General features: G+C 52.9%; 3 protein-coding genes across 7 annotated transcripts; 1 reads left to right on the plus strand and 2 right to left on the minus strand.

Annotated features, from left to right (window-relative positions):
* Window positions 1-613: 613 nt before the first annotated feature.
* Window positions 614-10,904, minus strand: Znf668 (zinc finger protein 668). Its single transcript, XM_036194307.1, has 3 exons — window positions 10,759-10,904; window positions 3,339-4,007; window positions 614-2,762 (listed from the first exon to the last, which is right to left on the minus strand). Exons 2-3 carry the CDS (start codon window positions 3,983-3,985, stop codon window positions 1,547-1,549), a joined length of 1,863 nt encoding a protein of 620 aa, XP_036050200.1. The 5' UTR covers window positions 3,986-4,007; window positions 10,759-10,904; the 3' UTR covers window positions 614-1,546.
* On the plus strand, window positions 10,554-20,360 carry Znf646 (zinc finger protein 646). 5 transcript variants are annotated; one of them, XM_036194249.1, is made up of 3 exons: window positions 10,554-12,446; window positions 13,113-18,504; window positions 19,844-20,360. In XM_036194249.1, the coding sequence occupies exons 2-3, from the start codon at window positions 13,197-13,199 to the stop codon at window positions 19,939-19,941; spliced, it is 5,406 nt and encodes a 1,801-aa protein (XP_036050142.1). In that variant the 5' UTR covers window positions 10,554-12,446; window positions 13,113-13,196; the 3' UTR covers window positions 19,942-20,360. The 5 variants fall into 5 exon arrangements, with proteins under 5 accessions (XP_036050142.1, XP_036050150.1, XP_036050169.1 ...); XM_036194257.1 differs by having other exon boundaries at window positions 10,554-11,930; XM_036194276.1 differs by having other exon boundaries at window positions 10,554-11,930; window positions 13,176-18,504.
* Window positions 19,845-25,226, minus strand: Prss53 (serine protease 53). Its single transcript, XM_036194296.1, has 11 exons — window positions 25,117-25,226; window positions 24,126-24,146; window positions 23,852-24,014; window positions 23,289-23,554; window positions 23,048-23,202; window positions 22,696-22,915; window positions 21,906-22,056; window positions 21,590-21,831; window positions 21,362-21,507; window positions 20,948-21,164; window positions 19,845-20,687 (listed from the first exon to the last, which is right to left on the minus strand). Exons 1-11 carry the CDS (start codon window positions 25,172-25,174, stop codon window positions 20,668-20,670), a joined length of 1,659 nt encoding a protein of 552 aa, XP_036050189.1. The 5' UTR covers window positions 25,175-25,226; the 3' UTR covers window positions 19,845-20,667.
* Window positions 25,227-25,614: the final 388 nt, after the last annotated feature.

A 25,614-nucleotide genomic window follows, 5' to 3' on the forward strand; every position in this document is an offset into this window, starting at 1 on the left:
TGACAACCAGCTGGCAGCAGGAAGTCAAAGAAATGGTAGCAAAGCCCAGGAGAGGGAAACCTGGCTCTGTTGTTTCTCCTACAAATGAAAAGTAGACGGTGCTGGCACATGCTTGGGTAGCTACAGCGGAAGCGCCAGTCTGAGGTCTGCTTGGGCTACACTGTCAATTTCATGCTAGCCAAACTGCAGCAGCAATGAATTTAAAGATTCAAACTGGGAAAGTCAACTGTTTCCTCCTAATGGTGTAGATAGAACCCAGGACCTCACAGAGCAGGTAAGTGCTCCACCACCAAGATAAAAATCCCTGCTGTCAACTTTCTGTGTGCGTCACTGTGTGGCCCTGGCTGCTTGGAACTCCTGATGGAGACCAAGCTTGCCTTGAACTCACAGAGATCCCCTTGCCTCTGCCTCTGAGTGGTGGAGCCTATCAACAGCTTTTTAATAACAACCCTGTCCATTCAGGTACATAGTACGTCCCCCCTGCTTAGGCCATATATATGATTTCTTCATATAGTCTTAGCTTGTCTTAGCTTTTTTTTTTTTTCTTGGAGACAGGGTCTCTCTACATAGTCCTGGCTGTCCTGAAACACACTATGCAGACCAGGCTGGCCTCAGAGACCTGCCTGCTTCTGCCTCCTGAGTGCTGGGAGTAAAGATGTGCGCTACCATGCCCAGGCAGCACTTTTTAAATGAGGTTAATTCCTTTGTAGTTCATGGGTTTTAATGTGAAGAGATCTCTTTTCCTCCAAGCAAGTCTCCTAATTTGTTACTGTGATAAACAAAAAAGATAATCTTTTTTTTTTAGTTATCTCACACCTGAGGGGGGAAATTTTTTTTAAAGGTAGTTGGAGAGACAAGCTGGGTACTTTTTTATTGTAAGCCTCAGCCTTTAAAAATGGAACCATTTCTCCAGCCCTGAGAAAAAGATCACCGTTTAAGCCCAGCTTACTATCCACAAAAAGACAGAAGTACTCAGTAAAGGTTTCACGATCATGAGTGTGGGCTAAACAAAGCCACATAGGTGTGTTCACTGCAGGACTAATGCTCCAATACACCTTTTAATCACCAAGAATTCTCAGAGGCACAGATACCTTCTGTCCTGACTCAGGAAACCTCTTTCACAAGAAACCCAAAGTATACTTTGGCAAACAGTGAATTTCAAGACCCTTCTAGGAGCGACTTGTGGTAAACACCTGTGATCCTAGTACTTGAGAGGCTGAGACAGGGGACTGACTGAGGTCAAAGTGAGCCTGGGCTATTAGTGAGTTCTGGATCAGGCTAAGCTGTGAGATCCTGCTACAAAACAAACCACCACCAAGACCCTTATAATTTGTGTGAATCCAGATTACCACTGAAGTTTAGCTCAACCAGAGTACAGAAGACGGCTTGGTGTCAAAGCCAGCGCTTTAATGAGTGTCTCTCACAAGTGCTACCAGCCTCCATTGTCCCCCGCTCTTAGTGGATTGAGCGCTGAGCTAGATGCCCAGCGACAGGGATCTGGAGACTGGAAATGGGCACCTGGGAGTGTGGTAGAGAGCTCTGAGCTTCAAGCTGACCCTTCCTCTGGCATTCCTAGCAAAGCCACAAGAGGCTCCAGGGGTATGGGGGTCCCAATGGGCACAGGGTGAGTGCGTTCATGTTTGCGCAGGTCACTGGCACTCAAGAAGGCTTTAGGACACTGGGGACAAGAGTAGGGGCGTACAGAACTGTGGGTGCGGCTATGTTTGCGAAGCCCAGCCCTGTCTGAGAAGCTCTTACCACACTGTGTGCAGGGAAAGGGCCGGAGCTCCGGGTGTGAGCGCTCATGCCTGCGCAGCAAGGTCAGTGTGGAGAAGGTTTCTTTACACTCACGACACACAAACTGTGGGGGCTTCTCATCGGTCTCCTCACCCCCCACCTCTCCTCCTGCATCTCCCAGGGTGCCAGGAGCTTCCCCAACGCCAGCATCTTGGCACTCCACATGCTCTACAGTCATGCCCACCACTTGCCACTGCGTGGCCACTACACCACTGGACTCTGGGGGTAACCCTAGCAGCCCCGCTGGAGGGTCGCCTAGCCCTGCACCTGCCACAGGGGCAGCTGAGCCCTCACCCACGACACCTACAGGCAGCGCCAGCCCCAGTACCAGCTCCTGCTGGGGGGCAGCTCCTGTAGTCTCATTGCTTCTGTGGGTACGCTCGTGCTTCCTGAGGCTGGATAACACCACAAAGGATTTCCCACAGGCGTTACAGTGGAAAGGGCGCTCGCCGGAGTGCATGCGGCTGTGCTTGGTGAGGCTGGCTCGCTCAGCAAAGGCTCGCCCACACTCCTCACAGCGGAAGGGCCGCTGGCCCGAGTGCACCAATGCATGCCGCTTAAGGTCCCAGGAGGCTACGAAAGTCTTGTCGCACTGCAGGCACTTGAAGGGCCGGTCGCCGGTGTGCACTCGCCGGTGCATGGCCAGGTCGGCGGGCTGCCGGAAGTCCTTGCCGCACTTCTCGCAGCGGTAAGGCTTCACGCCCTCGTGTGCCCGCTGGTGGCGGCGGAAGCTCGAGGGGTCCGAGAACATGCGGCCACAGCGGGGGCACAGGAAGGGCTTCTCGCCCGAGTGCGTGCGCTCGTGGCTTTGGTAGGAGCTGAGCTGCGTGAAGCCTTTACCACAAGCCGGGCAGCGATAGGGCTTCTGGGCTGCGTGGATACGCTGGTGGCAGGTGAGGGAAGAGGATCGGGAGAAGCTTTTACCACACTCGGAGCAGAGGAAGGGGCGCTCACCCGTGTGGGACCTGTGGAGTAAGAGCGCCTGGTTAGATGGCGACCCACTCACCACGGGGACAGCCCCACAGCCTGTGTGGGCTGCAACTCCCTAAGAGCCACAGGGCTGTAGGGAGTCAGAAATCCCCCAGCCGGGCCGTGGTGGCCCCCGCCTTCAACCCCAGCACTCGGGAGGCAGAGGCAGGCGGATCTCTGTGAGTTCGAGGCCAGCCTGGGCTACAGAGTGAGTTCCAGGACAGCCAAGGCAACTAAAGAATCCTGTCTCAAAAACCAAACCAAACCAAACCAAACCAGAAAAAACCTAAAGAGCCATCTTTCCTAGTACCTACCCACATATGCCCTGCCCCCGTGAGTGACAGACCCCGAACACCATCCTCTTTGCAGCTGTACTGGAATCTAGGCCAACAAGACCCCGCCCGCTCTCGGGGCTCCACCTCTAGGTACTGTCAACGGGGCTGACCTAGCCAACCCGATGCTCCCTCCCATCTTTAGGTAAGCATCCAGCTGCCCCTTTTCCCCTTGGCATGCATAGTCGATGAGGATGCCAGTCCCCACTTATGTCTCCCAGCTGCAGCCAGGGGGCTCACCGTTCGTGGTTTCGTAAGTCCTTGAGCTCAGCATAGGCCTTGCCACAGCGCTCGCAGCTGTAGGGCCGCAGGCCCGCGTGCGTGCGCCGGTGCTTGCGGAACACTGAAGGATCGGCGAAGCTCTTCCCGCAGTCAGTGCAGGCATAGGGCCGCTCACCTGTGTGTCCACGCTGGTGAATCTTGAGTTTAGACAGCGTACCATAAGCCTTGGGGCAGTGTGTACATCGGAAGGGCAGCTCACCAGCGTGTGAGGCCAGGTGCACACGCAGGCACACTGGCTGCATGAAACGGCGGCCGCACTCTGGGCATGGGAAGGGCTTCTCACCGGTGTGACTGCGCCCATGGCTGCGGAGCTCAGGAGCCGTCTTGTAGGCCTTGGGGCACAGTGGGCAGGCATAGGGCCTGGGCTTGGCTGCCGAGCCAGACACCTTGTCTCCACTGGCTTCCTCGGCCTTGGGCTCTGTATCCACCTTTGGCTGGACCTCATTCACCTCCTCGGTGCAGTCGGTAGGTGCATGTGTAGCAGCATGGCGCGCCGCCCTGGGAGCATTTGGAAACGTCTTTGTACAGAACAGGCACTTGAAACGGCGTCCACAGCGCTTGTAGCAGGGTCCTGGGGACTTGGCCTCAGTAGCCTCCTCCTCCATGGCCTTGGTGGGTGGGCCTCCTCTGCAAGAGAAGCAAAATTAGACTAAAGCCATCCCTCTGTATTCTTTAAAGCTTCCCTCTTTACTAAAGCTCTCTCAAGATCGGTGGCAATCCTATCTTTAAGAAAAAAAATGTGGGGGCTGGAGAGATGGCTCAGAGGTTAAGAACACTGGCTGCTCTTCCAGAGGTCCTGAGTTCAATTCCCAGCAACCACATGGTGGCTCACAACCATCTGTAATGAGATCTGGTGCCCTCTTCTGGCCTGCAGGGATATGTGCTGTATACATAATAAATAAATAAATCTTAAAAAAAAGAAAAAAATTGCAAGCCCGGCAGTGGTGGCACACGCCTCTAATCCCAGCACTCAGGCGGATCTTTCTGAGTTCAAGGCCAGCCTGGGCTACAGAGTGAGTTCCAGAAAAGGTGCAAAGCTATACAGAGAAACCCTGTCTCAAAAGACGACCAAAAGGAAAAAAAAAAAAAAAAGAAAATTACTTTTATTTTACATGTATGAGGGTTTACTGGCACCATGTCCATGCCTGGTGCCTAGGAAAGCTGTTCCATGCCCTGTAACCAGAGTTACAGATGTTTGTGAGCTACCATGTGTGTGTTAGGAATCAAACCTAAATGGTCTGCAAGAACAGCGAGTGCTCTTAACCACCGAACCATCTCTCCAGTCTCAAAGGCAACAGAATCATACCAGGACTTCCAAACCTGGGGCTCCTCAGCTAAAACCACAAGACCTCTATATCCTTTATGCTAACAGTCCCCAGGTCTGATATTGTGTTCACGTCTCCCCTGTGATCTGCTTATTAGGGGTAGAAACCACTAAGAATCACAAAAATAACTATATATTCTGTTCCTTAACCTGTTTTCTAACCCCTGGCATTCCCAGAATGCCTAGTTTCTGTTACTCTCACTGTCTGTCTGTCTCAGTTTCAACCAGGGCCTGAAGGTCTCCGAGCACTCGGGGAGGGCAGACTTGGGTCCAGAGAGAGGAGTCGATGTTTAGACAGGGTGGCTGGCAATGTTGGAGGTAATGGGTCTCTGATGTGTGTTGCCCTCCCCCAGCTTGGTCAGCTCTTGGAGAAGCAAGCGTTCAAAGAATTCTGACCATGCCTGGCTATAAGGGACTCCACCCCGGACAGGAATTTTGGTCCATTCTCTGAGTTGGACTCCCTTTTAGTCTCTGCTCCAAAACTCTGGGAATGGGGAGCTCACTCACTCTCAAGGCGGCCTGACCTACTGCTGGCAGTCAGCCTTTCTCAGTCACAACTGATTGTTTGAGCTAGCGAGGCCTCCTGGGATACTAGCTCTTGCTGAGTCCCTGCTTTCTGGCCAAGAGCCCAGACAACATCCACACAGCTGCTCCTAGGATCATAGTTGGGAAAAAATAAGATTAACAGCTGCAATGGTCTTAACACCCGCTCATCCTCCCCGAGGGATGAAGGGAAAAGGATTAGGGCAGATCCTCTTAGGGCAGATTAGGTGGTGTGCTAGGGAAGGGGTGAGCGGGCAGGAGTCAGGTGTGCCCACCCCCAGAGGGTGGCAGGCCAGGGTTCCATGTCCAGGCTTGTGGATCATTTACTAAGATATGTTTATAGACCTGTGCCCTCATCTGTACATCACAGGAGCTGAGGTGGAGGAGGATCTGAACTAAGCCTGTGGTAGGGGAGATGGGTTCAGGGCCTATTCCAGAAATGGTACACAGAAGCAGTTTATGTGGCTGACTGAGGGAGCCCTAAGTGAGAAGCTCCTTAGGGTCAGCCCCATACCAGGAAGCACTTTTTGTGGGGGAGGGAAGTTTTGAGACTTGAACCCAGGGCCTGGTGCAGGTAAGACAAGTGCTCTACCACTGAGTCACAGTCTTAGCCTCCTAAATTTCTCCTAAAGGGGAAACAAACAAAAAACAAAAAACAGGCTGAGGACACATGAGGCTTTGCTGGTCTTGATCCCTAAAACTGCTTTAAAAAAAAAAAAAAAAAAAAAAAAGACTGCTCCCATCTACTAAGTACTCACTAAATTCCACAGCATCCTAACCTTTTTGCATAGATCAACTCATCCTTATATCAACACCTTAAGAAGCTGGGTGGTGGCGGCGGCGGCTAGTCCAGGACAGGCTCCGAAGCTACAAAGAAACCCTGTCTCGAAAAACCAAAAAACACCATAAGAAAGCAAGATCCAGAGAAACAATACTTCAGAGTCACTAAGTACATTCTGAATCCAGAAGGGCCAGCTTCAAATCCAGCCACCACTTGCCAGCCTATAGGACTGTTTGTACAATTTACTGTGTATCTTAGAATCTGTTTTCTCACCTGAAAAGTGGAGGTAAAAATGGCACTAACTCATGGGACTGAAGAGGACTGATGGGAACCAGATCCCTTCCCTTGGTTATGGAGTCTTCTCAGAGCCTGAAAGTTCCCACACTGCCTGAAAACAGGGATCCCTGACCCCATTTTATAGATGAGAATGAGCTGAGTTCTAAGAGTAAAGAGACTTTTATTCTTTGAAATTAAAAAAAAAAAAAGTCACAGGCCGGAGAGATTGCTAGGTGGTTCAGAGCCCTCACTGATCTAGAACAGTGGGCTCTTACCTCTTTGGGGGTGGAATAACATTGGTTGCCTAAGCCCATAGCAAAACACAGATATTCACATTACAATTCATAACAATTACAGCTATGAAGTAGCAATGACTGGAGGTCCCCACAGCATGAGGAACTGTATTAAAGGGTCACAGAATTGGGAAGGTGGAGAACTAATGCTCTAGAGGATACCAATGTTAGACAGCTCACAAACCCTGTCACTCCAGGTTCCAGGGGACCTGGAAATGTCCTCTGTCTATACATACAAACACACACATACTCAGAATCTTTTTTCTTCTCTGTAGCTGTGAATGTCCTTGAATTCAGAGATCTACCTGCCTTAGCCTCCTGAGTGCTGGGAGTAAAGGTGTGTGTGTGTGTGTGTGTGTGTGTGTGTGTGTGTGTGTGTCTTTCACTTTGTTGACAGGGGTGGGGGGTGTATCTTTCATATTACTTTTGTTACTATACTGTGGACTCCAGACTAGCTTGCTGGCCATTCCATCTCCCCATAGCAGCGCTGGATTACAGATGTGTGCCACCAAATCCAGCTTTTTTTTGTTTGTTTGTTTGTTTGTTTGATTTTCGAGACAGGATTTCTCTGTAGCTTTGGAGGCTGTCCTGGAACTCACTTTGTAGACTAGGCTGGCCTCAAACTCACAGAGATCCGCCTGCCTCTGCCTCCCAAATGCTGGGATTACAGGCGTGCGGCACCACCGCCCAGCTCAAATCCAGCTTTTTGCATGGGTTTTGGGGGCTTGAACTCACGTTGTCAGGCTTGTACAGCTAGGGTTTTAACCCACCAAACCATCTCTCCAGCCCTGCAATCTGTACTTTAAACAAACTCTGTGGATCAGATATGTGAGCCAGGAAAAGTACTTGCCCAGCACGTGTGAAGATTTGGGTTCTATCCTCAGGTCCACAAACAAATAAGGGAAAGAAAGAAAAGTAGATGGATAGATGCACGTATTTCCTAGGTCTCAAATGCTTCGCGGAGAAACATTTTTACTACAACTGTTTTAAAATGTGCTTTTACAACTCCATTTTAAATCCTCAGAAGGCAAAAAGTACACATAGCTAATTAAGATGCCCAGAGTTTAATCTCAAATCCTCACACCCTCGAGTTAGGCTCTTTCGATCACTCTTTATCCACTTGAAATTCTTTAGCAAAATCCTGACACTTCCCAGGACAAAGACCAGCCTTTTTCTTTGATCGGCAAATGCCCAATCCATCCATCTCACTCCTGCTCAGCTCCTTCAATTCCTGGCTTCCAGCGCTAGGTGTCCCCTCCCGCGCCTCCTGCCTTCCTTTCCACCTCAGGGTGTGTGTTCCCAGGAGCAGTTCTCTGGGTCAGAACCACTCTTTCTCACAGTCTCCTCAGCATCTTCTGGTATATCTCTTGGGTTACCGTTGGGTCTTAGCTCCCAGATACTTCCTTTGTTAGGGTGGGTGTGCGTTCTTCTTTTTTCTTTAAAAATTTTATTTATTCTATGTATGTACACTCACATGGGTGTATGTGTGGTGGCCAGAGGAGTCAAGGCTGAACTCGGGTCTTAAGCTTGGTCCTCTCCTTCCACCTAAGAAGGCTTCCCTGTGCACTGGAGAAATGGTACAGCATTAAGAGCAATTACTGTTCTTCCAGAGGACCCAGATTTGGTTCCCATCACACACATGGTAGCTCATAATCACGTTTAACTACAGTTATAGGCATCAGGCATACACTTGGTGCACACACATACATGTAAGCATAACATTCATACACATAAAAGGTTTTCTTGACTGTTTTCTTTGAGGGAGGGCATTCAGCATCTTATTATGTAGCCCAGGCTGGCCCTGATTCTTTTTACCCTAGCCTCCTTGGTGTTGGGATTACAGATGTGGATCATGTACTCTGGCTTTGATTACCTATCTTCCTTTCTTTTTGGCAGTCCTTAGAATTGAACTTAGGGTCCCATGCATGCTTGGTAAGCACTCTACCACTGTACCACTGAGACAAGGTTTCATTATATAGTCCAGGCTGGCCTGGAGCTCACAGAGATTTACTTGCCTGTCTCCTGAGTGTTGGGATTTAAAGGTGTATGCCACCACACCTCATAGACTTCTTTTAAATAATGATATCTTTATCCTGGCTAACTACCATGTAACTTCTTTTAAAAAAAAAAAAAAATTTATGGTACCGTCTGGACCAAATACTACTTGCAGGCTTACTGTCATGGACTGGGTATCATTAGCATTTTATACACACTGATCCAACTACTCAAGCTCACCTCTCAATTCCTAGAAGTCTGTTATAGGCTGAATATTTGTGTTCTTCTAAAATTCTGTGTTTGGAAACAAAGTCTTTTCAGAAGTAATTAAGGTTAAATAAAGTCATAAGGGTGGAGCTTTAGTCCTGTAAGATTAGTGTCCTTGGGGCTGGCAAGATGGCTGGGTAGGTAAAAAGGCATTCCACCAAGCCTGGCCACCTCAGTTGTATCCTCAGGACCCACATGGTGGAAAGAAAGGACAGACTCCAATCAGTTGTCCTCTGACCTCCACACATGTGCAGCAAAAAAACACACATATGCACACACAAGATGAATAAAAATTGAACTAAACAAGTTCTCAAAATAAGAGACAACAGAGAAATGCTAATTAGTCATAGATGGAGCTGGTATTTGAAGCTAGGTAGCCAGATATTCAAATTTCTGCCATCTGTCCCCTTGACTATTGCTTTATTAGCACTAACAATTTTATTATTTGGTTGCTAATTTTTCTGCCTCCAGCATTAGGGTCCAGTGAACTTTGTTCTATGTACTCTTTATGTCCAAAACTGTTTGGTGACTGAAAGCAAACTTCAGGTGGAATTCAAACCCAGGTCTACGTACAGCCTCTGCCTCTTCCATCATAGGAGTTGGTGAGATTCAGTTACTAACTACTTATTAACCGAAATCCCCCATCTTTACAAGGTCATCCGGTCCAAGTATCACCCCAGTACTCCCAATTTGTTCAATGTTGTGATGGAACACACTGTCACTACTCGCCCGTGAGGGGAATGACATTTTGCTGTCTCTCAATACAGACTCAGTTTCCCCAAAGTGGTTATTTTTAACCACTCCGGCCGCAGGTGTGGGTAAAAAATAAAACAATAAAGCAGGCACCTACATCCCCCATCTCTCCAAGACAACAAAATAACCCAACAGACTTGGAGCCTTTTGGTGAGTTGATGGAACTGTGTTGGGGTGAATGTTTAATTATATCCTAGGCCTAACAACCAGTTAGCTCAGAAACGATCCCATTTTTCTGACCGGTTTCTGCGGCGGTGTCCCCTCTGGTCAGCACCCTAAGCTCCATGCAGAACTCACAAACTTTACCACCTCCATAAGCAATCCCCTTCTTCTCCCACGGGAAGAAGATTCTTGCATGCTTCCATTACTCCATTCCCCAGTACTCCGTGCCCTCAAGACTATTTAACGAGCAGTAAAGACGAGGGATGCATAGCTTTCTGGGCCTCAATTTCTCCAGTCGAATGGGGCCCCTGAAGCAAATGGGAGTTTGCAAGGCGGTAGGGCCTACCAGACTCTCTGAGCAGGGACAAGAGCTGCAGAAACCCAGCGCTCCTCGCTCTCTGCAACCGTGTTTGTGCGGCTGTCCTCGCCAGACAGGCAGCCCCCGCAGAGCGGGGCTGTGTGCTGACTCATTTGGGACTAAACCCTAGGATAACGTGGCTTCGGCGAGCGTAGCAAGACAGAATGAATGAAGAGGGAAGGGATGAACAAATGAATGGACAGAGGACCGAGAGCAGGACAAAGGCCTGCAAAATGGCGTTCTTTAGGACCGCGGGAGGGGCGGGCGGGACCTCGGCCTGGGCGGGGGGCGCGCAGCCGCGGAGGACTTGGCCAGGAGGCCCTGGCCACACAGACAAAAGCCCGGGACGTGGCGGACTCTAGGACCCCCGGGCCCGCGCGGAGCAAGGCCGGCAGTCGCGTCCGCTGAGCCCAGGCAGCCACAGCGCTGACCGGCGGGCACCGGGCGGGTTCTAGGACCTGCTGGGCCCGCGGCCCGCCCGAGGCCGCTCACCGCTCGCCCCGCCCGCGATGCTCGCGCCTGGTCCACTCCGTCCGCTCGGCATCCGCGGGAAAACCGAAGGCAGCTCAAACCGCGCTGGCGCCCGCTGCCTGAAGCCCTTGCGACTTCCCGCGGACGTGTCCTACCTGGTTCGACTTCCACAGGCTCCGCAGCTTCGGCGGCGGTGCCTAGCACCGGCAGAGCCCGGGACACTCGGAGTGGGGCCGGCGCTAGGACCCAACGGGAGGGAGGCTAGGGGCGGGGCCGGCGGCCCGACAGCGGAAGTGGAAGGGCGCCTTCCTTGCTCAGGAGGAAGGAAAAACTTACGGAAGCAACCCCGAGCCTACAGTAGCAGAGAAGTATCTTGCGAAGGGTCTCTGGGTGCTAAGGGGATGGGACGCCGGGTCGATTGACGGTGTACACCCGCCAAGGCGCCGGAAGTGTCTCCAAGAGCTAGGAGGTGGGAAGATACGGACAGGGCACTCAGGTTTTGTAGTGCCCGAGTCCGTTTATAGTCCACGTTTTCTCTTTCACAGCGAGGAGTGAACTTAGTGAGGACCCCCCCCCCCCACGCCTGCCTTGGGAAGAGTCTTTTATGGAGCCTCGTGAAAAGTGTCACCAAAGTACTGTAGCCAGTGCTTTATTTACTACTGTGCTTCCCGAATAAGCCCCGGAACGCTTTTAGCGGCTTTGGACGGAAGAGTGGCTTGTCAGTCCATCAGGCCGTCGCGTTGACCTGCGTGGGCGGAGCCGGGGTTGCGCCCACAGTCCAGCGTGATAGCTCGCGCGGCCTGCAGTCCCAGCGTTCCGGAGGTTGAGGCAGGAGGATTGCTGCGAGCTCGAGGCCAGCCTGGGCTGCATAGTTAGACCCAGTCTCAGAAACAACAAAAACCAAACATAGAGTTGGGCCCACCCGGAACCTAGCGCCGGAAGCGTGTCCGTGTAGAAATACTGCTCGGAGGAGAGACAGGAAGTGTTCCTGGGCGGAAGTTTCGGGGGGAAGCTTTAGCACCTAGGACACTTCCTGATTCCTACTAACAATAGGAAGTGTCCGCGGAACTGGGGTAGACTCTTGGCTCGTCCCAGCTGTGCTCTCTTACCTCTATCTCCTTCTTTCCCCCTCTTTCCCCCTCTTCTACCATTCTCGGGGACCCTGGCTGAGTGTGCGTGTGTATGAGCTCGAGAACCCTCGCACCAGCAACCACTTAGGGCTCGCGGCTGCAGTTAGGGTAAGGGTCCCAGTGCGCAGGCGCGCTCCCGTTCACGACCTCCAACGGACGCGCCGGCGGCGGGAACCAGAAGGCACTCCTGGTGCGAGGTAGGGATCTAGAGAGGACATTGGCAGAACAGAGGAGTGACTGTAGAGAATCATGGTGGTGGTTGATTAGGGAAAGGGACTCTTAAGAAGTTTTGAGAAAAGAGAATTCCGGGAACAGACTCAGCTGGTGAGGTTAGAAATAGTTAGGGTCCCAGGAAACAGGAGTGAGCTTCGGAGCAAGGCAAGGTGCTGTGGCGGAAATGAGTGGCAGCTACTGGGGAAGCGAGGGCTTTGGAATGAAGATCGCCTCTTGCAGTGAGTTGATGTGAAAACCGAGGCGACACAGGCGTTAGATTTAGTGGCGTAAATACACTCACAGGGCAAGCGTGGTGGCCCACTAAGGCCAGCACTTGGGAAGATCGAGCTATAGAGTGAGAATGTGCCTCAAATGCCTCCCTCCCCAAATGTGAGTGCACGTAACAGCAGTGCCTAGCACGGCATTGCCCAGCGTGAGTTGCTGTCCTCTTAAGAATGTAGAGGCAGTGGAAGAGAGTGAAAAATGTTGGTGACAGCAAGGTAAGGCAGGCAGGGGATAGAGAAAAAAAAAGGATAATATGAAATACCAACCCGAGATGGGATGGGATTACATGTATTTAAAGGAAGGAAGGAAAACAGATGCCTAATGGCATCAGGAACACAATGTGATGCTGAAAGGGTGGAGGCCTCTGACTTCTGTGGAGCCTTAGGTGGCAGCGGGAAAGGCTTTATCAGGCTTCCAGTGTAGCCAAAGGGAGAAGAAAGAATTGGACTCCTCTTACTATTATAAGGCCTGGCCAGCTGCTGTGGCCCTCACCTATAACTTGAGCTCTCAGGAGACAGGTAGGAAAATCCATGAATTTGAAGCAAGCTTGGGCTACATAGGGAGTTCCAGAGCCGCTTGAGCTACAAAGTGAGCTAAGACCTTAAAACAAAACGCCACCACCAGCAGCAAAGGTCTGTCTAGAGTCTAGACTTCAGTTTCCTTATCTCTGGCTCTAGAGATGACTTACACGTAGGGGAACCGTCCTAGAAGTGTATATAGTAAAGCTTTCAATGATGCTACTTGCAGACATAATAGAAAGCAGCTCCCTTTGCATGGATGGTTGGGGAGCCTCTCAGTGACTTCTAGTGAATGTGGTGTTCATATAGCCCAGAAGAAAAACGGACTCAGTCCTTGCATCTGACTACTGCCCCTCTTTCTAGGCCTTGGCCCCTCCTGCAGAGAAAGATGCCGCTGCCACGTGTTTGTTCTTCTTGAACCTCCAGGTTTTTCTACCACGGTGCCCCATGGAGGACATGCCCCTCTCATTCAGTTGCTCTGACTGCCAGCGTCACTTTCCTAGCCTCCCAGAACTTTCACGACATCGAGAACTGCTCCATCCATCTGCTAACTGGGACAGTGAAGAAGCTGTCGGTGTCCCTCACCCCTCTCCAAGCCAGCAGTGTGGGCGTGGCTACGGTCACCCAGGGAGCTCTGTCAACCACCAGCGGAACCACGAGACTGGTCTTTTCCCCTGTACTACCTGTGGCAAGGATTTCACTAATTCCTTGGCCCTCCAAAGCCACATGAGGACTCATGCTCCTGAGGGCCACCAAAGGCACAGGCCCTCACATGCCAAGGATACTACTTCACATCGTCAGAGTGAGACAATGTCTACTGAATCCTGGGGACAGAGGCTTGGTTCTAGGGAAGGCTGGGAAAATCAGACAAGGCATGTACAAGAGACACGTGAATGTGAATCTGGATCTGATCCCAGAGCAGCTCCAGGTAATTGGGAAGATCCACCTACCAAACAAAGAGAAGTCTTAGAAATCCAGCCAGATCCTAAAGAAAGTGCAGAGGACTGGGTACCCCCCACCAATTCTGATGGGGCTCCACCACTCGCCACTCCAGCTAGCAACCTCCTCAGCAATTTGGAACAGTATTTAGCTGAATCAGTAGTGAACTTCACAGGGGGCCAGGAGTCCACTGAGCCTCTTCCTGCTGAGGAGCAGCGAAGGTACAAGTGTAATCAATGTGGGAAGACCTACAAGCACGCTGGAAGCCTCACCAACCACCGCCAGAGCCACACTCTGGGCATCTACCCCTGCGCCATCTGTTTTAAGGAGTTTTCTAACCTCATGGCTCTGAAAAACCACTCACGACTCCACGCTCAGTATCGGCCTTACCACTGTCCCCACTGTCCCCGTGCCTTCCGGCTCCCTCGGGATCTGCTCGAACATCAGCAATCCCATGAAGAGGAAAAGCAGGAACAGCCATGGGAAGAGAGCGAAAGACCCACCACGAATGGACATACAAATGGGAGGAGCTGGGATCAGCTGCCTAAAACACAGATGCTGAACGGTTCTGGGGAACTCGGCACTTCTGGACAGCTAGAGGATGGTAGCTCAGAGGAGTATCGACCTTTCTGTTGTGGGGACTGTGGCCGTACTTACCGTCATGCGGGTAGTCTCATCAACCATCGAAAGAGCCACCAGACAGGTATCTACCCCTGTTCGGTTTGTTCCAAGCAGCTATTCAATGCAGCTGCTCTGAAAAACCACGTTCGTGCTCACCATAGGCCCCGGCAAGGAGCTGGGGAAGATGGCCAGTCATCAGTGTCCTCAACTGCCCTTATGCTGGCTGAGACTACCCAAAGAGAGGAAGAGGTCCCTGACACCAACCTGGACCATCGTCCCTATAAGTGCAACGAATGTGGTAGGGCTTACCGCCACAGGGGGAGCCTGGTGAACCACCGCCACAGCCATCGGACAGGAGAATACCAGTGCTCACTCTGTCCTCGAAAATACCCCAACCTTATGGCTCTGCGCAACCATGTGCGTGTACATTGCAAAGCTACACGCCGCAATACAGACCCAGGGACTGAGGGGTCACCTAGCCCTGTCAAGAAGGAACAACCTGACTCAGTGGGAACAGAAGCAGCGCTCCACACAGATCAGGGGCATGTATACAAACGTGAAGAAGAGGCCACAGGTATCCCCGCAACGGCAGACAGGACGGGGCCCCAGACATGTAACATTTGTGGTATGTTCTTTGAAGATCTCAAGAGTCTTGAACGTCATGGCATGACGCACAGGACAGGGGAAGGAGAAAAGAGCAGGACAGACGGCACAGTGTCCCCACCGAGAGCATTTGCTTGTCGAGACTGTGGGAAGAGCTATCGCCATTCAGGCAGCCTGATCAACCACAGGCAGACCCACCAGACAGGAGACTTCAGCTGTGGGGCCTGTGCCAAGCATTTCCATACGATGGCTGCCATGAAGAGCCACTTACGACGCCATAGTCGGCAGTGGAACAGGAGGCATCAGAAACAGGATGGTGCTGGTGGGGAAGAGTCTAAACTGCCGCCTGCAGGTACCTGGCCCAAGAAGTTGGAAAATGACGAGGATCTGGAGTCTTCACAAGACCCTTTGGGAGGAAGTCCTTGTGGGACTGAAGACCACCTGGAAAGGGATGAGGACTCCTTGCAGGCGGGGTCTAAAGGCGGCGAGTACGGGCTTGGAAGGGATGAGGCCTGTTTCCTGGGTGATAAAGAGGACGCTAGCACTGAGGAAGGACTAGAGAAGAAAGAGGCCTGTTTCATTGACCACTTGGACGTCCCAGGTGATGAGGAGAGCAGGGAGGCTGGCTTCTGTGATCGCCTCCCTGGAGTGGACAGTGACCAGAAGCCGGGCATTTGCCTGTCCGACTCCCCCCACTCTGCTGAGACTGTCTGGAAGGCCGAAGCCACTCACACGTGTTCTGACTGTGGGGACTCATTCCCCCATGCTGCCGGCCTGCTGAGCCATAGGTCCTGGCACCCTCCAGGCATCTATCAATGCTCTCTCTGTCCAAAGGAGTTTGACTCTCTGCCTGCCCTGCGCACTCACTTCCAGAACCACAGGCCAGGGGAGGTGGCCTCCGCACAGCCCTTCCTTTGCTCTCTGTGCGGCATGATCTTTCCTGGGAGGACCGGTTACAGGCGTCACCTGCGCCAGGCTCATGGTGCTTCTGGCATACCTGAGGGCTCAGAAGAAGAGGAGGAGGAAGGCCCAGCAGAAGCAGCCTCTACCCACACTCCTCCCCTCCAGCTCTCAGAAGCAGAGCTGCTGAATCAGCTACAGCGGGAAGTGGAGGCTCTAGATGGAGCAGGTTATGGGCACATTTGTGGCTGCTGTGGTCAGACCTATGATGACCTGGGGAGCCTGGAGCGTCACCACCAGAGTCAAAGTTCCAGAAATACAACTGAGAATGTTCCGAGCCACTTGGAAGGACCAGGTGATGTGATAGAGATGGTTACAGATCATGTCTTTGAGGGCACTGTGACCTCTGTCTCAGAAGAGACGGGGGACACAAAGTCTGAGGAGGGAGCCAGTAGCACAGCTGCAGACAGCCTTTGCATGCAGGCTGGTGAAAGCTTTCTGGAGTCCCACCCCCGCCCTTTCCGATGTAACCAGTGTGGCAAGACCTATCGCCATGGAGGCAGCTTGGTGAACCACCGAAAGATCCACCAGACAGGTGACTTCATCTGCCCTGTCTGTTCCCGCTGCTACCCCAACCTGGCTGCCTACCGGAATCACCTGCGTAACCACCCTCGCTGCAAAGGTTCAGAGCCCCAAGTGGGGTCTGTCTCGGAGGCAGGAGTCAGCAACGAACCCCAGAATGGGGCAGAGACAGGGCAGGAGCAGGCAGTCTTAGGGCAGCTCCAGGAAGAACTTAAAGTGGAGCCCTTGGAGGAGCTGGCGAGGGTGAAGGAAGAAGTGTGGGAGGAGACCACTGTGAAGGAGGAGGAACTGGAGCAGAGGTTGGAGACGGCAGAGAAAGGCTGTCAGACCGAAGTTAGCTCTGAGCGGCCCTTTAGCTGTGAAGTATGTGGCCGTACCTACAAGCATGCCGGCAGCCTCATCAATCACCGGCAGAGCCACCAGACTGGCCACTTTGGCTGCCAGGCCTGCTCCAAGGGCTTTTCAAACCTCATGTCCCTTAAGAACCACCGGCGCATCCATGCAGACCCTCGACGTTTCCGCTGCAGTGAATGTGGGAAAGCTTTTCGCCTGCGGAAGCAGCTGGCCAACCACCAGCGGGTCCATACTGAGCGGCGGAGGGGTAGAGGCGCTCAGAAGCTGATTCGTGAGGATCGGCCTTTCAGGTGTGGGCAATGTGGCCGGAACTACCGCCATGCTAGCAGCCTCCTGAACCATCAGTGCATCCATGAGACAGGCCAGTACAGCTGCCCCTTCTGTTTTAAGACCTATTCCAACCGCACAGCCCTGAAAGACCATCAGAGGCTGCATTCTGATAGCCGCCGGCGACGGGCACCCCGGAGGGCAGCAGCTGTGCGTTGTACCCTTTGTGGCTGTGGCTTTCCTGGCCAGGGATCTCTGAAGCGGCATCTGCAGGAGCACGAGGAAACCAAACGAGAGCTGGCCAGTGGCCAGGGAGGCCCTCGTGGTACCGAAGGCAGTAAGGAGAACCTCGCTGATGACTGGGGACTGGAGGGCAGATCAGAAGGTGTTCAGTCAGTACTGCAGCTGGAGCGTGGAACCAAGAGACCTGGGGAGCACAGTCAGAGTCCCAGCAGGCCAACACGTTCGGAGGTCCCAGAATCCTTTTCTTGGGAAGTGGGGAAGGTAGATGGGTATCAAGGAGACAGGGGACAAATGAATCACAATGGTGCCTGGGTTCTTCAGGATCAGTTAACCAAGCCAGAAGGCAAGTTGGAAGACACAGTCTCCAGGAATCTTCGTCAGCTCCCTGAGAACCAGTCCAATGGTGCTACTGCAAGGTATATGGAGAGCTGGGATGGTGGAGACAGCAGCTCTCCTCTCCAGCCAGAGAGCCGCCCCTACTGCTGTAGCCAGTGTGGAAAGACCTACTCCCAACCCGATGGCCTCTTGAACCCCAAGAAAGACTGTCACAGTTGTTTGCTCTGTCCCAAAGAGTTACTGAATCCTGTGACCACTAAGCTCCACAACCACATTGGTGCCCAGACCTTTGCTTGTAGTAACTGTAGCAAAGTGTTTGACACCCACAGTGAGCTGGCCACACACATGCAGACTCATGCTGTGGACCATAGGCAGGAGTCAAGTCAGACAGAGGACACCAGAGAGCCGCAAGCCGGGATGGTAGAGGTGGATGCCCCTGGTTCAGGGAAAGCTCAGGAGGCCCCATCCGAATCTCCCAGAGACTCAGAAGAGAATGGGGAGCCAGCTAATGGAGGACAAGGGACAAATTTCACAGCAGCTGAAGACAAGGAACGTCCCTTTTGCTGTGCCCAGTGTGGGCGTTCCTACCGCCATGCTGGCAGCCTGCTGAACCACCAGAAGGCCCATACCACTGGACTCTACCCCTGCTCCCTGTGTCCCAAACTTTTGCCCAACCTACTGTCTCTCAAGAACCACAGCAGGACCCACACAGACCCCAAGCGCTACAGCTGCAACATCTGTGGCAAGGCTTTCCGAACAGCTGCCCGGCTACAGGGCCACGCACGGGTTCATGCCCCCCAGGAGGGACCATTCAGCTGCTCTCATTGTCCCCGCCATTTTCGCCACCGAATCAGCTTCTTGCAGCACCAGCAGCAGCAGCACCAGGAGAAGTGGGCAGTGTCTAGCTCAGGTATGTGGGGTGAGTGGGTTGAGTGGAGGATTGAGAGGACCCAGAAAGAGGTGGACACACCGTGGTGAGAAAGCATAACCCTGCGGGAATGCAAGGAGATTCTAAGAAGTGCCAGGAGGCCTGGGCACGCATACCTAACTAGTTTGAAATGATTTGAGCCTCTGAAGTATGAGGCCTAGTCAGGAGGATGGACACTGTGGTAAGTGGGACAGTGGACTCTATAGCCAAAGAGGAATGGCCTTGTTCTTTCAGTGGGCAGAGATAGCTGGGAACTACCACATCTGGCTGTCTTCGATTTAGCCGGTAATGATTTCCAGAGGAAAGGGATGAAATGGGCTTTGTTTTGGTTCTGGTCTTTCCTAGAGTGGGCAGGAAGCCAGAGAATGAGAAGGAGGGGTGGTGGAGGGCTGCAGAGTCCTGGCTTGTCCTGCAGGGAGGGCTGAGGCAGCAAAGGGGGTCTGCCTGCTCCGGTGGTGACTTCTGACTGGCTGCTGTGCTGCTGGCTCGGCCAGTTTGCTGGGTTACTGGTCAGTACTTACTCTTCTGTCCCCTCCCCATGGTTTGTCTGTCTGCCTTGCTTCCTTGGAAGGGAGGCCTCTGGTCCTTCTGTGAGTGCTGTTTAAGTTTTTTGGTTCTTCCTTAGTTAACCTTTTCCATTTCCTTCTGATACAGATCTTATAAGAACCAACCAAACTGCCCTCTGCCAGCACCTCCCCCGACACAGCCCTTTAGCTGAAGGACTGACTCATAGATAATTGTTTCTTTGAAGACAGGCCCAGCAGCAGTTATTAGCTTTATCTCTCATCCTCTATCACAGTGAATCTTGGGGTAAAACTGCTCCACCCAGCCCATTGAAGGGCAAAGCTGTGGAGGCACAGGGCAGTCTGTGTACTCAGCACACCTTAAACTCATAGTCCCCAGCTAGAGAGGAAAATCCATCCCATCTATAGCCACCCAAGGTGGGTGTCCCTGAAATGGTATGCCCTTGACCAGAGCTTGGCTGAGAAGGACCAAATAGTGGTGATGGTTCCTGAGAACTGAAGAAATGGCTCTCAGGACAAAAGGTGACTTGTGACTTCAAGGAAAATAAGTGAGGAGCTTATCAGCCAAGGCTGTAAAAATATTAGGGGTTCTAGAATTCCTGGGCTTAGTCTTTTTGGTGAGGGGAAGATACTGGGTATAGTACCTAAAGCCTTATACACGATAGTCAAACACTGGGACACTGAGTTTTTCTCCTGGCCTCTGGCCCCTCTCTGTCTCTCAGGGCCATGTCAGGGAATGACATGCAGGTCTAGAGAGGTGGTTTAGGCTCCCTCTGACCTCATCTCTTTCTCCACAGGAGCTTCAATGGCACCAGCAACAAGCAGAGGGGACTCCTCTCCAGCCTCACTCGACACCTCGCCCCAGTGGCCTGCAGACCTCAACTTCTCCCTCTGAACTACAAGTCTCCAAAGAACAGTTCACTGAAGCTGGGGATGCAGGCAGGGAGAGGCTTCATCTCCACATTTTGCTCAGGAGTTGCTTGGGCATCCCCACTTCCTCTTCCCATGAAGAGGACCCTGATCTGGTTTCTTTTGCAAGCAGGGCATAAGGTAGTCTTCATGTCTGTGTCCATGAAGAGTCTCCTTCCTAAGCCTTTGCCACCGTGTTCTTCCAGGGCCAGGCTCTGCCAGAGTGCTGGGATAGCCGGGTTCTAAACCCAGGGAGAGGATATTCAGAGCGTGTACCACAGGTGGGAAAGGGGTCTGTGGAAGGGGAGCCTTTTACTATAGTTTGTAACTTATTTTCTAAAATCTATTTTGTAACAATTTATTTAAGTTTTAAAAAAGGAAAATTGCTCCCCACCCCACCCCCTAAAAAAAAAAACAAAAAAAACAAAAAACACTTTTTTTTTTCCACAACAGCTGCTAGTGTTGTATCTGAAGAACTGTTTAGGGAATACTGGAGACATCTCTGTTGGAAGGCAGAGCTTAGGGGTGGGGTCATGGCCACACATGGAAAGCATCCTTGGGCAGGCTCATTCCCAGCCAGACAGCTGTGGGACCTGCCTCAGGGCTGGGACCATGAGACAGGGAGGGGAAAGGCATCAGTGTAGAGTTGGGTGTTGATGTGGGAGTTGCCTGGCTTTTCGGGCATCTTGTGAGTAAACTAGAGAGTCACCAGTCAGCAACTGGCTGGTTGGCCTGTCGAGGAGAGGAAGGAAATTAATTTGGCCCATCCCTACCTATAGCTTTATTACTTCCCTTAAAGAAGCAGGACCCATCTTGGCCCCTGTGGTGTATGGGAGACCTGAAAACCAAGGCGCTGAGACCCCTGCTGCCTGAAGTCCATGTGGGGCTGTCTGTCGCTTACCCCGCACCCCAGGCAGCTAGAGGTGAATCACAACAGTGTTTCCCTAGATGAGAGCCAGGACTAAGGAGGCAGAGTGAATCGCGACACATACTTGAGTTGACCAGGCAGCTTCCAGGCTCAGGCTCAGGCTCTGGCTCCTCGGCGAAGTAGACCTTCCAGTCTAGGTTGCTGACCCAGTCCTCATAGGCAGAGAGTGCTACAAAGACAGCAGGCCTCGAAGGGCCTTGGCAGGCGTCTCCAAAGCTGTGCAGTCCAGCCAGGAACCACGTGCCCCTGACCTCGTGGACCAGTGGTGCCCCAGATAGGCCCTGTTAGGGAGCAGGTTACACTGGTAACTTCCCGCACCAGGTGAGAGGGTCTTGGGGGGCTACAGCCGGGGTGTTTGGGGGCCAGCTGGTAGAAGGGTTTAGTTCCAGCTGAGAAAGCAGGGCTAGCAGCCAGGCTTGGTGGAAAGGTGAGAGAATGCCGGGGGTCTGCTGGGTAAGGGTTGGGGATTTGAACTCACCTCACACTGAGGCGGCTCCCCCACAACAGTGGTGCATACCATCCCTGGCAGAATGGGAATGCCCGTGCTCCCAGGGGCTGGATGTTGTTGGCTACAGGCTGTTGGCCCTAAAACTGTCACAGGTACTGTCTGGGGGTAGCTGTTGCCTATAAAGCAAAAGACGAGGCTAGATGCCTTGGTTGCCTGCAAGTCCAGTGGACAGCTGCCAGGGTTCCCAGCACTATGTACCTGCTCCTTGAGTCAGCCCGAGAACCCAGCCATGTTCACCATCAGGCAGGCGGTGGTCAGCATAGGGCAAGCAAAGGGGCCTCAGGCTAGGGCCTAATGTCACAGGCTGAGCCAGCAGCAGGAGGGCCACATCATAGCCACCCTCTGGGTGGGTGTAGGCCCCATGCAGAATGAGTTGCTTCAGGCCCCGTTCCTCTGGTCCAGCCCCCAGACCTACACTCCATTCCTCTAGGGTTTGGCGCCTGTTGAGAGGCAGAGTTGACAGCATTGATGGAGCTGGGACAAGGGGCACAAAGGAGGGAGACATGAGGCTCACCCGATAAAGCAGTGGGCAGCAGTCAGCACCACCACCTCTGATACCAGGGCTCCACCACAAGCCAGCTTCCCATGGTGCTTCAGCCTGGCATCCCAGGGCCACTGAGAGAGGGCTCCGGCCTGGGGGTCTCCACTCCTCAAGGAGCCACATGCTGAAATAGGTGAATCACATCACCCAGTTTGTGAAGTGGTACTCAGTGCTAGGGCCTGTGCGGAGTGCTCCTATGTCAGCAGATCTTTGCAGTGCCCAAAGGTAACCAAGCTAACGTAAAGATTGACCTAGCTCTGTAACCAACACCACGTAGCCCACTTGGGACTCAGAGCCAGCATGCCTGCTTCTAATCCCGATGCCTGGCAGCACACAGTCCCCCATGCCAGCCTTACCTGGAAGCTCTGCCTCACTCCCACCCACCTGGGTTTCCCCAAGCCTGGCTTGTGAGTGCTCTTGTGAACATCGGAACCCAGCTTCCTCCCTGGAATGACTTTGCATGTGATTTGCATTCAGTCACTGCCCTGTCTCACCTCCCTGGATTTCTGCCTGGAAACTTGCAGCTTTCCCCCTGAAACCAGCCAGATTGCACAGACACTCGTATACCCAAGTCTGTAAAGCTTCCTGGCCCCAGCGGGGCTGGTCCTATCCCAGTAGCTAAAAGGGGCTTCAACAAACTTAGTTCTCAGTTGGCAGCATCTAGACTCAGTGTCTGAGCTGAAGTTTGCTTCCTTGTGGCTTTGTACCCCACTGCCCAGGTGTCCCCATACACCCCACTCCCAATACCCGTGCTCAGACCTACCGACACAGCTGTTCTCGTCACTGGTCTCTACAGTTCCTGGGTCCTGTACCAAGAAAGCTGCCCCATGAACGTGGGCCTCCAGCCATGAACTGTGAGTGGCCATGTCAGTCAACAGCACAGGAGTGTCCTCTTGGGCACATCTTGACGTGAAGCTAATGATTCCAACCTGGACCCAGTGTCCATCAGGCTCACGGCACATCACAGGTCCCCCAGAATCTCCCTGGAGCCAGGCAAAGGGGTCATCTGAGGCCCATCACTACTAACCAGATGCCTTCTGGCTGTACCCCATCACCCTTCTCTGTAGACCCTTAGCCCAAGACTAGACCCTCCCTTTTCCCTGTGCTCATCAGACCTGGCAGGGTCCCTGTACCCCAGGCTGTGCACCCCCACACAGCATCCCAGGTCTCGCTGGGCTGGCCAGCAGCCGCTGGTGTAAGCGATTGTAGAGACAGTTACAGGTGGGGCGGCTGATGAGCCGAAGTCGCAGATTCCGTAGGGTCCTGGAGACTGGCAAAGGAGAGGAAGCGGTGGGGCCTGGGGCCGGCACAGTTAGCAGAGTGCCTCTCTAGGCTTCTGCCTAGGACAGGACTTACTGCTGCTGGTGTTCTGGTCCCAGCCTGTAGCCCAGCAAGAGGCTCCAAAGGGGAAATGATAGGTGGACTGGGGCAAGCAGAGGGCTGTATGGGCCGCAGGATGGCTGAGCTGGAGCAGGGCCAGGTCCGATCCCTGGCTATAGTGGTTATAGGCCTTGGGCAACTGCAGGCCAGCGACTCCCACCTCCTCAGCCCCCGGGCTCAGCCCCTCCTGCTTCAGAGAACCCAGGACCACAGACCAGGAGCTCAGTTCTGATGTGGCCACCCTGAAAGGAGAAAGGCAAGGTCCAGCTGAGTGCCATGGAGACGACAACTCAGAGAAGAGCAGAGGCAGAGGGAAGATGCGCAGATACAGCACACGGCTTTCAGCACAGTCCCTTCCAGTTCTCATGTACTCCTTTGTAAAGCATCCACCATGAAAGATTGCTAAGGTTAAGCTGCTAACATGTTGCTACATAGCATTCTCCGTGAGTGGTATTTATTATTCTAGAGGCAAAAACAGTCTTGCAAGGTACAGGGACAAATCCACCCTCAAACCGAGACTGAGCTGAAGCATGACTCACTTTTCAAAGCAGTGAGCAGCTGTGAGGACCCAGGTATCTGCCACCAAGGAGCCACTGCAGATGTGTGCCCCGTGTCGCCTCACACTGGCCTGCCAGGGCCAGTCATCAGGTAATGTGCTGCCTTCCTGAGGCTCTGGAGGGCCAGGGCCACGCTGCCCGCATGCTGGAGAGAAGGATGGGTCATGCTGACACTGTCCTGACCTCAGGACCACACGGTGCCATCCTCTGTCATCCATGAGCACAGCCCTGGTCCCATGTCCCCACCACCACTTACCACGCTGAGCTGCTTGAAGACCTAGGAAGAAAAAGACACAAGATGTGGAGGTGCCTTAGCTGCTGGGCTCAGGTTTGGTGGAGGGAGGAGATGAGTTGGACAGGCCCTGGGTCCTTATCTATGACTGGCTACCTTACCAGCCTCTCCCAGAATGAAAATATTTATATGAGGCTGAAAAGCAGCTTTTATTGGAGCCCATTCAGAGTACACAGCCATTAATTCTCAGCTGTGCTCAGCACTCCTGGGCCCAAGAAGCAAGGCCTGAGATTTACCTTGGGAGTAGGCCAACCCTCTTCCAGGCTTCTGAACCCCTGACTCCTGCCCCCACCACTGAGTCAGGGAGGTGGCCTGTGTATGTGAAGAGCATTAGCTTAATTGTCCCTTCAGCTGTGGAAGCCTAAGGGTAGATTAGAGGCCTGCGTCATGTCCAAAGTGGGGGAGGCCCCAAGTGAGACTCATTCCACCACTGTGCTAATGAATCAAACTTTCTGGAAGCTGACCTTTCCGGAGGGTCCCTGCCCTGCCTGTAACCCATCATAAGCTCACACAAATGGGTCTACTGCACATCTGAAGCAGACTTAGCGTGGACAGCTCCAAGCCTGTGGGGCCAGAGCATGCCTGAGGCAAAGGACACACACAGGTGAGGTTACTCCATACAGATAGAGTGATAGAGATCCTTCCCTCCCTCAGCCAGACACTAGACTGTGGTCTCAAACACATTACTTAGCTTTTCTGTATTTCAGTCTCCTTGCCAAGATAGGAACAGTGGTGGTATCCACCTCAAAGAACTACTGTATGGTTCATACCCATTTGACAGAAGGCTGTGTTCTCTCTCTCTCTCTCTCTCTCTCTCTCTCTCTCTCTCTCTCTCTCTCTCTCTCTCTCACACACACACACACACACACACACACACACACACACACCTAGCCAAGGGAGACTAGCCCCTCAGGATCCCTTCCACACCAAACAGCAGTCTGCTTGAGTGACTTACCCTCTATCAGGACCACAGCTCCCACAATAAGCAGCCCTGGTCCCCAGCTCTGCCTCATGCTGCTCCAGGCCACTCAGGGTTCTTGTTCAGAGAGGCCACCTGGGTCTCCCTGGCTCCACCCCTGCTCCGCCCCCAGCCAGCTAAGCGTCATGTGTTACTTTTCCTGGGCTAGCAGGGAGCCAACAGCTTGGAGACTTTTGTTGGGTGGCCCTTATCCCTCTCTGGGCTTCTGTCCCCAGCCACACTCCCCCAGTTCCCCCATTTACCACAGCACTGACTTTGAACCATGAAATTGTGCCTTGTCTGAAAAACTCGAGTGTTTCAGGGAGCGGGGACTGGAGAGATGGATGGCTCAACAGTCGACAGCACACCCCGTTCGATTCCCAGCACCCATAGGGCACTCCACACCATCTGAAACTCCAGTTCCAGGGGATCTGACACCTCTTCTGTCCTCCCGAGTCACCAGGCACATATGTGGCACACGTGAGACATACATGG

Source organism: Onychomys torridus, chromosome 1 (genome assembly GCF_903995425.1).
Source record: "Onychomys torridus chromosome 1, mOncTor1.1, whole genome shotgun sequence".
In the NCBI taxonomy this organism is placed as follows: Eukaryota; Metazoa; Chordata; class Mammalia; order Rodentia; family Cricetidae; genus Onychomys; species Onychomys torridus.

What these genes read in the sequence shown, in the direction of transcription:
- Znf668 (XM_036194307.1), bottom strand. Translation starts at nt 3,985, where the DNA reads ATGGAGGAGGAGGCTACTGAGGCCAAGTCCCCAGGACCCTGCTACAAG. An exon ending in GACTTACGAAACCACGAACG is followed by an intron (nt 2,763 to 3,338) that starts GTGAGCCCCCTG and finishes CTTACTCCACAG; the next exon opens with GTCCCACACGGGTGAGCGCC.
- Znf646 (XM_036194249.1), top strand. Translation starts at nt 13,197, where the DNA reads ATGGAGGACATGCCCCTCTCATTCAGTTGCTCTGACTGCCAGCGTCAC. An exon ending in GTGGGCAGTGTCTAGCTCAG is followed by an intron (nt 18,505 to 19,843) that starts GTATGTGGGGTG and finishes CTTTCTCCACAG; the next exon opens with GAGCTTCAATGGCACCAGCA.
- Prss53 (XM_036194296.1), bottom strand. Translation starts at nt 25,174, where the DNA reads ATGAGGCAGAGCTGGGGACCAGGGCTGCTTATTGTGGGAGCTGTGGTC. An exon ending in GGACCAGAACACCAGCAGCA is followed by an intron (nt 23,203 to 23,288) that starts GTAAGTCCTGTC and finishes CTCCTTTGCCAG; the next exon opens with TCTCCAGGACCCTACGGAAT. An exon ending in GCTGCCCACTGCTTTATCGG is followed by an intron (nt 21,832 to 21,905) that starts GTGAGCCTCATG and finishes GCCTCTCAACAG; the next exon opens with GCGCCAAACCCTAGAGGAAT.